General features: G+C 41.8%; 2 protein-coding genes across 6 annotated transcripts in view; one reads left to right on the forward strand and one right to left on the reverse strand.

The window, feature by feature from the left end:
- Positions 1-10885, forward strand: part of RPRD1B (regulation of nuclear pre-mRNA domain containing 1B) — a 137919-nt gene that overhangs the window by 109930 nt on the left and 17104 nt on the right. The window contains exon 13 of one of the 4 annotated variants that reach the window (XR_011972055.1): positions 19-6336. The exons of the other annotated variants lie outside the window; for them this stretch is intronic. The gene's annotated coding sequence lies outside the window, so the exon portion shown is untranslated. Of the gene's footprint in view, positions 1-18; positions 6337-10885 lie in introns of those variants that run through there. 4 annotated transcript variants of the gene reach the window in all.
- Positions 1-10885, reverse strand: part of TGM2 (transglutaminase 2) — a 55532-nt gene that overhangs the window by 4958 nt on the left and 39689 nt on the right. For both annotated transcript variants that reach the window (XM_072631554.1, XM_072631555.1), the window contains 2 exons: positions 8600-8884; positions 1034-1194 (listed from right to left, as the gene is read on the reverse strand). In XM_072631554.1, coding sequence (XP_072487655.1) covers positions 1034-1194; positions 8600-8884 — 446 coding nt within the window. The remainder of the gene's footprint in view (positions 1-1033; positions 1195-8599; positions 8885-10885) is intronic.

Raw genomic sequence — 10885 nt, forward strand, 5'->3', positions numbered from 1 at the left:
TTTTTGTTTTTGTTCCAGGGTTACAGGGATCACTGTGACTCTGGTTGGCTACTGCCATTAGTTAGTCTCAAGGGGAAGTGATCCAAAGAGAAGGTAAACGGCTCAGTGAGATGCATTCCCACTGATAATTACTCACATTTCTATAGTGCCTTAAGATTTACAAAGGTATTTTCCTCACAATACCATATGAGCTAGGTAGTGCAGGTATTATTATCCCCATTTTACAGATGGGTAAACTGAGGTTCATCTAGTTGATATTGACATTTAGATTTGAATCCAGGTCTATCCTGACTCCAAGTCCAGTGTTCTTTCCATTATTCTACACTGGAGACATATTCCAAAAGCATGTGTCCTACTGTCCAGGTCAGTTACATAATTTTTTTGTATAAGAGCTTCTGAACTTATTACTGAGAGCAAGTAATCAGAGAATTATAGAATGTCAGAACTGGAAAGAATCTTAGAACACAGAAAATAGAATGTCAGGGCTAGAAGAAACATTAGATCATAGAATATCAGACCAGGAAGGGAACTTCTAGATCATTTAATAATAATAACTAGATACATTTTACAGTTTGTAAAATACTTTATAAATATCTCATTTTATCCTGACAACAAACCCAAGAGGTAGGTGCTATTATTATCTCCATTTTACAGATGAGGAAATTGAGATAGACAGAGGTTGAATGACTTGCCCACCATCACAGATGTAGGAAGTGTGTGAGGCCAAATTTGAATTAAAGTCTTCCTGGCTCCAGGCCAAACACTCTTATCTACTGTACCACCCAGCTGCTGCCAACACTCATTTTATAGACTAAGAAGCTAAGGCAGAGGAAAGGAGGAAAAGAGAGGAAGGAGAGAGAGAGACTGACAGAGAGGCCAATCTCTGTAGGGAGGGGGAAAGAGGGAACTGGGCTCCAATTGTGCCCTGGGAGCCCCCTTGGGGACTACAATGAGGGCAGCTGCCTCCCATTGTTTCCCCTTATTTTGCCTCTGGCTGGCCCTTTGGGACAGGCTGGGCCACTGCTCTTCTCACCCTGATCTTGATCTCTGGATTCGTCAGGTAGATGTCTCGCTCAGCTACCAGGAAGGTCTGGGACTGTTGGATGTGAAGGAGCAGCTTCACCTTGACAAGGTTGCTGTCTTTCAGGTGGTTACAATATTGTGCGTAGAAGATCCTCAGGGGTATTTTCTTCTCTGGAAGAAAAATAAGGAAAAGTTCATCTTTGATATTTAGGGGTGTGTGTGTGTGTGTGTGTGTGTGTGTGTGTGTGTGTGTGTCTGTCTGTCTGTCTGTGTCTATGTGTCTGTGTGTCCTATGAGAATGGCCAATCTTTAACTGTTTCCCTCTCAAGGGTGCCTCCCTAGGAGAGTGGTAGGCACACTATAGCTGAGGTCTGCCTGAGAATCATTCCCTCTTGTCTAGTTTCTGTACATCTCCAGCTATAGACCAGGATCCTTTTCATCTTTAACTAACTGCTCGCTTTCTCCACACTTCCAGGGTCACTGCCAGTCTTTAATCATCTCTTGTAAAGAATTGCTGAAATAGTCTCCTAACCTGTCTTCTCACCTGACCTTCCTTCCCTTTCTTTGCAGTTTACATTGACATGATGCCAGTCACCTTTCTGCCCAGCTCTGATCACTTCTCACTGAGCACTTACTAAAATACCTATCATACATAAACCTATAATAAGTTTTAGGAAAAGATGGGAAATAAAATGGAGTGTACAGCAGTCTTGGCTCAAAGTAATAAAGTCGGGGGGCCAAGAGAATGAGAGTGGCAACATTAGTGTTAGAAGCACAGGATATGGAAAGGAGTTGAAAGTCCTGTGTCTGGGAGGGAAGGGGATACCCAAAGAGCTAACCTCTTCAGGAACCAGAAGATCTTGTGTCTCACAACATATAGGGCAGCGTAATTTGCTCCTATGATTGACCTGAAAACATTAAACCATTCTGGGCTTGGCTTCCTGTCCTCTCAGCTCATGGAAGTGCCCTTTTGTCATCAAAAGAATAACAAGTAGAGGCAGTGTGTGCAGCCTGCCAAGGGTCCAGGCCTTCAGATTCCTTCTTGGTCGAATCACATCGAGGTGCTGAGGGAATTCTCACTGTGATGGGGGAGGGTCTGCTGAGGGGCAACCCAGGGGAGGGGAAGGAACCTTGGACTGGGAGCTGGAAGGCCCATTTTCAAGTGCTGGGTCTGCCACTTATTTCCTACATGACCCGGAGAACACCCCTTCCAATCCACTGACATGGGAGTTTTAGCTTTTTTTACATGTAAAATGAGGTCAGAGTAGACTCTCAGAGGCCTTTTTCAGCTTGAACTCCTTCTCCTGTCTGAGCTTCAGTTTCCACATCCGTGAAATGGGGATGATGACCCTTGTACTACCCATCCCCAAAGGCTTGTTATAAGGATCAAATGTGATAATAGTCCATGCAAATTTATTGTTGGAAAGGATGAATCAGATAGGGATAGTTAAGGGAGTCAGGAAGACCCAGGTTCGAATCCTATCTCAGACATTTTCTAACTGAATGGCCCTGGGCAAGTCACTTAGTTTCCCTGGGCCTTGGTTCTCTCCTCTTTAAATGAGGAGGTTGGACTTGATCTCTAAAGACCCTAAGATTGATGAAACATGTCCAAGGCCATATAGGTAACACGCATCAAGGCCACAATTCAAACCCGGGTCCTCTGATTACAAATCCAGGGTGCTTTCTACTTACACTAAGCTACTACCCTATATGGAAGGTATTTATTGTTAGTGGGGAAAGAAGAAAGGAATGCGCATTTATCTAGTACCTCCTATGTGCAAGGCATCAACTTGTCTCATTTTATTCAACGGCCCTGCAAAGCAGGTGCTATTATTATCTTCATTGTATGGTTGAGGAAACTAAGGCAAATAAAGTTAAAATGTGACTTGCCCAGGGTCATACATCTAGCAAGTGTCTGAGGTAGAATTTGAACTCAGATCTTCCAGGCTTGGTACTCAATCCACAGGACTATCAGCTTCCTCTAAAACTAAGTAAACAACGGATATTTGCAGGAGTCTGGCTATTTCTTTGCGGTAGGGGTCTTCCTTGAGAGAAGTCTCTTTACCAGTTCAAATTAGCAGCTGTTATGCAATTAAAGTTTTAGAGAGTTACTTAGGAGTACCAAGACACTTAAGTCACCCTAGGGTCATACCGACAGGGTGTGTCTGAGACAGGACTTGAACCTAGGTCTTCCTGACTCTGAGATCTGTTTTCTAGCAATGACTCAATAATGCCTCTTCAGTTACTGTGACTGCCTCTTCATTACTATGACTACGACCAGTGGTAGTGGTAGTGGCATATGGGAAGATAGCACTGGAGACCTGAATTCAAATCCTCCCTCAGACACTTACTGGCTATGTAACTAGGCAAATCATTTACTCTCTCAGCCTCAGCTTCTTCCAGGGTGGTTGCAAGGATCAAATGAGATCATCTATGTAGAATGCTTTCCAAATCTTCAAGCACTCTATTTTGTTGTTCATTTGCTTTTCAGGCATGTCCAACTCTTTGTTACCCCATAAAGGGTATTCTCAGCAAAGATATTAGATATTAGAGTGGTTTGCCATTTTCTTCTCCCTCTCATTTTACAGATTAGGAAACTGAGACAAACAGGGTGAAGTGATTTGTTCAGGGTCACACAGGTAGTAAGTGTCTGAGACCAGATTTGAACTCAGGAGAATGAGTCTTCCTAACTCCAGGCCCAACATTCTGACCACTGTGCCAACTAGCTTTCCAAAGCACTCTATGTTAAATACAAATATGAATGCTGTTATTAATGGAGGGAAAGAGGTATATATCCTTCTCTGCTTACCTCTCTACCTGTGTTTTCCATCTATAATGGAATTCAATCTGTCAGGAACACATTTACAAGGACTTACAAAAGAATTTCCATTGGACAGGCTTAATGAACAGCAGAGATAAACATAGGTAAAGAGTAAGCAGATCCTATCTGGGAGACAAATGGTGATTAAATAGCTGTGGGAAGAAGAATAGGTTTGGAGGAAACTTTGACCTGCTAATTTAATGGGCTATCAATTTAATGCCCTCTATACCAGGCAATTTTGGAGAGAGGTCTCTCTCCCACTGCCCTCCCTTTGGAACTTTACAAGCCTGCCTGAGATTATTGATGGGAAGCCTAGTTGGACTTAGATACAAGAGAGCTGAACACAGACTTCTCAAGTCTCTCTCTTCTCCCTCTAATCCATACTCCACATGATTGTCAGAATCATATTCCTAAAGCCCAGTTCTGACCATGTCACTTCCCTGCTCAAACTTCTGTGGCTCCCTCTTGTCTCTAGAAACAAATTCAGACTCCTCTGTGTAGCATTTAAAGCCCTTCTACGTCCACAATACAGAAATGGTCCAGAGGATATGGACAAACAGATCTCAAAAGAAGAATTGTAAACAGTTAATAGCCATATGGAAGGATGCTCCAAATCACTAATAACAAGAGGAATGCAAATCAAAACAACCCAGAGGTTTCACCTCTCAGCAAATTGGCAAAGATGACAAGAGTTTGGAATAGTCATTGTTAAAGTGGTTTTAAAAAGGCAAGTTCCCTTTGTTGGTGGAACTGCGAAGAATCAGTACAAACATTCTGGAAATCAGCTTGGAATTATACAAATAAAATGTTTAAAATGCCCTTGCCCTGTTCCTCAGAGATTTCACTACTACGCACATACCCTAAGAAAGTCATTGACCAAAAGAAAGGCTCCATATATATCATGTTTATAATGGAACTTTTTGTGGTAGCAAAGAACTGGAAACAAAGTAGATGTACATCAGATGGGGTGGGGCGGAGAGGGTAGGTAGCTAAACAGTCAGGTGGTACCTGAGTATTATGAAATATTATGGTACTGCTAGAAATGAAGAATTTAGAAAAGCATGGAAATTTTTACAACACAAACTGATGAAAATGGAAATAAACAGAGCCAGGAAAACAATATATACAATGATAAAGCAATAGAAATGGGGTGGGGGGAACAGCACCAACCACAAAACAATCTAAACTGAATCTGACAAAGCCAGGACTAGAGTTTCTCCTGATTCCCAGTTTTTTCTCCTACTCCATGTATCCATAAACAAGATTCTCTTCTGGCTTACTAGTCATAAAGGTTAAGACAAAGGTATAGTTAGGCCAACAGATGCAGGCTGATCACTTCTTAGGTCTGCTGCTAGTCTGTCTTGTGACCTTAGACATGCCACTTCCCATCTTTGAACCTACTCAGTTTCCTTCTCTGTAAAATGAGGTAGTTGGATAAGGTGGTCTCTAAGTCTTTTTTCAGGTCCTAACATTCCATGTTCCAAGGGCCTCACTAGAACTGACATTCTCTGATGCTCTTTTCTGAGGGCTCTTCCACATTTGATATTTGACATTCTAAAGTACCGTCTAGCTCTAAATCTTTCTTAAAAATAATTTTATTGATATCTTTTATTTTCATACCACCTAAGTTTTCCCTTGTGTCCTTCCCTATCTTCCCTACCAGAGAGCCATCCCTTATAACAAAGGCTTGTTTTTTTCTGGAAAAAGGAAAGAAGAAAAAACATTCAGCAAAAATGATCAACACATAGAAAAAAAACCTAACATTATATGCAATATACCATACCCATGGACACCCTTTCCATTTCTTCAGAGAGGTGGAAAGAAAGAAAGAATCTTCTCAGATATCTTCTTGGGACCAAGGTTGCTCTTTGTAATTTTGCAACCTTCATTCCTCCTTGTTTTGTGGTCATTGTTTTTTCTATCTATGTTGTCTTAGTAATTGTACATATTATTTTCTTAACTGTAGTTCATTTTATATCTGTTCGTGTAAGTTTTCCCATGTTTCTCTATATTTATCACACTTACCACTTCTTTACAGCACACTAATATTCCATTGCATTGATGAACCACTATTTATTTGAGCATTCTCCAATGGATGGGCCTTAACTTTGTTTTCAGATCTTTGCTACTACAAAAAGTTTCATGTCTCATTCTGACATTTTGTGTTTTAGCATTCTAACAGGCCAGTTGGATGGTCAACAGCCTCTGGGCATTTCTGATGACAAAGCATTCCTTGCTTTAAGCAAGGTAGAAAGATGACCTGGCTGGACTCAAAATCCTACACAGGATTGGCAGGATTTGGAAAGGATGGAAAAGAATGGAAAGAGTGCCATTTGGCAATCCTAAAGTCAATTCTGATGTCTAACCCAGATTTCTCTGGCAATAAAGAGCTAAATTAGAGATTAAGAGGGAACCTACAGGACACAGTTGGGAAGTTCCAGAAAGCGTTAACAAAAAGGAAGCTAGAGAGTTTTTTTTTTTTTTACATGGAAGACAGTTCTTGCTTTGGAATAGAATGAAACTGGGTTAGAATGAAACTATTTGGGGCCTTTTTGATGTTGGATTCCAGGTTAAGCATAGGCTGTTTGGCCCTGGAGCAGGGTTGGGTAGCCTTTTCTCATCAGGCCCCTGACATCTGCTCAGGCAATCTCCTCATTTCTCTTGTTTGCTGCTTCTCACTAAGGTTGACAGCACTTCTCTCTGCAGGAGATAGAAGAGAGAGAAGGTGGATCTATGGTCTATGGGTTCTACTTCAACTCTGAGTGGAACCTCATTCCCTTCAAATGATGGGTCCTGTCCCCATCCAGAGGACTGGGCACTGTTAGTAGGGGATCAGGAGACCAGACTAGAAGGATGGATAGATTTGTTTCATAAAGGATTACCAATGAAATTCAATTCATTGCAGCTCTCAAGAGAGAGCATGTGGTGTAGTCAACAGAGAACCAAACTCAGAGTTAGGAAGACCTAGGTCCAAGTCCCACCTCTGATCCCACTGGGGGTCAGGTTTGACCAACTTCTCATTTTCTCAAGGCATCTCTTAGTTGTTGAACAGCTGGATGATCTGTATTGTTGGAGGGAAATTGCCTCACCTAGGATATCCTATGCTTATGAAATCACTAGTCTGGGCAAAAATAATAAGGAGCCAATAGAAGAAATGCCAGGAAGCAGAGAGCTAAAAATCCCCGAAAATGGAGATAAAACAAAAAAGAGGCAGGATAGGTTTCCTGGAATTCTGAGTGTATCACTCATCAGTCATCAGTGAGGCAGGACCTAGCCATGTGCTGAGACAGAGACAATAAACAGGTGTTAAAAAAAAGTCAGTTTTGATTGAAGAGAAAAAGCTATTCTGGTTTGCAGTCAGCAAATACCTCTGCAGAGACCTAGCATAGCATAGGTGAAATGATCCTTGACTGGAAATTGGGAGAACTGGATTCTCCCAACTGGGAGGTCTTGCTTTGGACCTTGAATACTAGGAAGAGTAAAGCATAGGCCGCTGCAATTGGATGGCACCTGAGAGGTTATCTTCACTAACTACCTCATTTTACAGGAAGGGTTACTGAAGTCCAACAAGGGGAAAGGATTTGCCAAAGTCATATGTTGAGTAAGTAGAAGAACTAGGACTTGAACCCAGGTCTTCGGATTCCCAGGACATGTCAATTTCATCTCTCTAGGCCTCCATTTCAAAGTCAACAAGATAACTCCCTTATCAAGAACTATGTAGTCTTTTAAGACTAGTCATCATTTCCTGTAGCATATAAGCCCCTTGAGGGAACAGACTGCTTCATTTTTGTCTTTGCATCTCCATCACTTAGCATGGTACCTGACATATAATAAATGCTTAAAAAATGCTTACTGATTCTCATGACAACCCTATGGGATGGGTAGTGCTAGTATTTTTTTTTTTTTGTGAGACAGTTAGGATTAAGTGACTTGCCTAGGGTTACTCAGCTAGTAAATAAGTGTCTGAGGTCAAATTTGAACTCAGATCTTCCTGACTCCAGGGTCAGTGCTCTATCCACTGTGCCACCTCCCTGCCCCTTGGTGCTAGGATTATAATTTCCATTCTACCTATATAGAAATTGATGTTCAGGGAGAGTAAATGCTTTGTCTATGGTCACACAACTAATAAGTAAGACTAATAAGGAGCTCAACCCCAGGCTTCATGACTGCCAGTGTGGTGTTCCTTCCATAATTATAGACTGTCAAGAACTAGGTAGTAAAGGATAAATGCCCACTCCCTTTCTTTCTCTGGTGAAGGTGTGGCATTACCATCATTTAAGGTTGGCAGAAGAAGAAGATCTGATCCTAGCTGAGAGAGGAAAAAAGAGAGAGAAAATAGTCTTTGTGTGTCTGCTAGATGGAAGGTAGGAAGGCATATGCCTTTCAGGAGTCTCCCCTGTCCCTCTACGCTTTTTTCCTGTTGGTGCCAGTTCTGGAGGACTTCACTTTCTGAGGTGCCTGGGGCCAGATGCCTCAGTGCAAATTGGTGCATCTGGAAGATACAATCTGACTGTTAGACCTACAGATAAAGAGAAGACCTGGATTTGAATGCAGGCTCTGCTCCTTACTTACTGTGTGACCTTGGAGAAAGCATTTAACTTCTATGCCCCTCACTTTCACCATCTGTAAAATGAGGAGGTTGAAGTAGATAATTCCTTAGGTCTCTTTCCAGTTTTCATCCTCTGATCTTGTGACTTCTGAGCACAGTGATACTTAGTGAGGACTCAGTAAGTGACAACATGCTTGTGACCTTACCAGACATGGGCTCTATGGTCAAAGAGGGAATCTCTTTCTTGGAACACTCAGGCCCAAGTCTGCCATTGTAGCTGACTGTCCGGGCAGCCATTAGTAGGTAGCATCGTCGCTCCTCTGATGAAGCGTTGCTGATCATGCCAAAGACGTCAAAGTCATTACCCTTGTTCATGTCTGGGGATACTTTGATATTAATCTTCATGCTGTCATCCAGTGGGTACTCTTCATTTGCAGTCAGTTTGTTCAGATGATTTGCTCTATTAAATGTGTCCCGTTCCTCCTTAGATCCTGAGATATGAAAGAATATTTCATTGAGTAGCAATTTTCATTGAGTAGCAAACCCCGTGGTGTGCATGTGTATGTGTGTGTGTGTGTGTGTGTGTGCATGAGTGCATGTAAGCAACAATAATAATGATAATTAACACTTATATAGAGCACCTTAAGCTTTGCAGAGTGCTTGCCATACTTAATCTCCTTTGACCCTCACAAGACCACTATGAGAGGTGGGTGCTGTTATTATCCCCATGTTGCAGTGGAGAAAACAGGCTCAGAGAGGTCAGTGGATTACCCAGGGTCACACAGCTAACAAGTATCTGAGGCAGGATTCACATTTCCTGAGGCCAGCACCAACACTCTTTCCACAAATGCCCCACTCTTCCAGTTGTTATTCTCACAGATGAAAAGAATGATCATAGATTTCAGATTCTCAGAAAGAGAGGATCTTAAAGCATGGAATCATAGCAGTTGACTTTACAGAGTGGTATAAATATTTTCAATTTGATATAAACATTTGCAGATATTTACAGAACATTTTAAGAACATTTGCAGAGTACATTATAGATATTGTCTCCTTTGACCCTCACAACTACACTATGAGGGAAGTATTATCTCCATTAAATAAGGAAACTGAGGCTCAGAGCATTGGAGGGATTTGCCCATGGTCACCTAGTAAGTAACATGAGTGGAATTCATATTTGGGCCTCTCATAATTCCAAGTCTGTGGAAGGAGCACTAATTTTTTAGTATTGGGAGACCTGGAGTCTACTCCCAGCTTTGTCATTAACTTTGTCTGACCAAAGCCTTTTCTCTTTCATGACTTCAGTTTCTCTCTATAAAATGAGGTCATTTCTACTACTGCCTCCCTACTGCCTACCAACATGACCATATCTCCCCAATACAGAAAAAAATCAAGGCAAGCGAACAAGAAAACCCTTCACTTGAGCCATACATAGAGGCTAGCTATTGTCCCTGTACTCCTTGAGAAGGTTGTATAGAATCTATTGATGTCTCCACTTCCTTTCTTACTCTTTTTAACTCTTTAAAGTCTAGCTTCCAACCTCATCATTCAACTGATGCTGAATCTAATGATCTTTTTTTTTTCCATTTTCATCCTTCTTACCTCTCTGCAGTCACTGTCTTCTGCTCTATGCTTTCTTCTTTCTAGATTTCTGTGACGCTGCTCTCTACCAGTTCTCTTCCTTCCTGCCTGACTGCTCCTTCTCAGTCTCCTTTCCTAGATCTTGACTGAGGCCATGCTCAGTAGAGGTGAGGGCTCTGTCATGGGCCCTCTTCCTTTTTCCCTGTATACTGTTTCACTTGATATCAGCTCTCAAGAATTCAATGATCATCTCTGTGCTGATGTTTCTCAGACCTACTTGTCCAACCCTAATCTCTCTTTTAACCTCCAGACTCGAACTGTCTACTAACTATCCAAAACTGAACTCATTATCTTTTCTTCTAAATTCTCACCAGTTTCAAACATCCCTATTACTGTTGTGGGTACTACCATCTTTCTAGTCACCTGGATTTAAAACCTAGCTATTCTCAACTCCTCACTCTCACTCTCCACATCTAATCTGCTGTCAAGTTCTGTCAATTTTCCCAGTGTTACTTTGTTTACAATTCCTTTTCACCTCTGAGATTGCCAAGTGCACGTCCTTAGCACCTCACACTTGGATAATTGCAATAGCCTGCTGGTTGGTCTCCCTGCCTCAAGTCTCTCCTTATTCCAATGTATTCTTGACATGGCTGTCAAGTTAATCTTCCTGGAGCACAAGTCTGACCATGTTACCACCATCACCACCACCACCACCACCACTACCACCCAATTCCTGCCATCTTCAGTAAACTTCTGTGACTATCACCTCTAAGATCAAATATAAAATCCTTTGTTTGGCATTTGGAGTCCTTCATAACCTGGTCCCCTTCTGCCATTCCAGTCTTCTCATACCTTATTCCATACCTCCTCACTCCCTCCCATATACTTCATGATCTAGTGATACCGGTCTC

This window comes from Notamacropus eugenii, chromosome 1, assembly GCF_028372415.1.
Source record: "Notamacropus eugenii isolate mMacEug1 chromosome 1, mMacEug1.pri_v2, whole genome shotgun sequence".
Taxonomy (NCBI): domain Eukaryota; kingdom Metazoa; phylum Chordata; class Mammalia; order Diprotodontia; family Macropodidae; genus Notamacropus; species Notamacropus eugenii.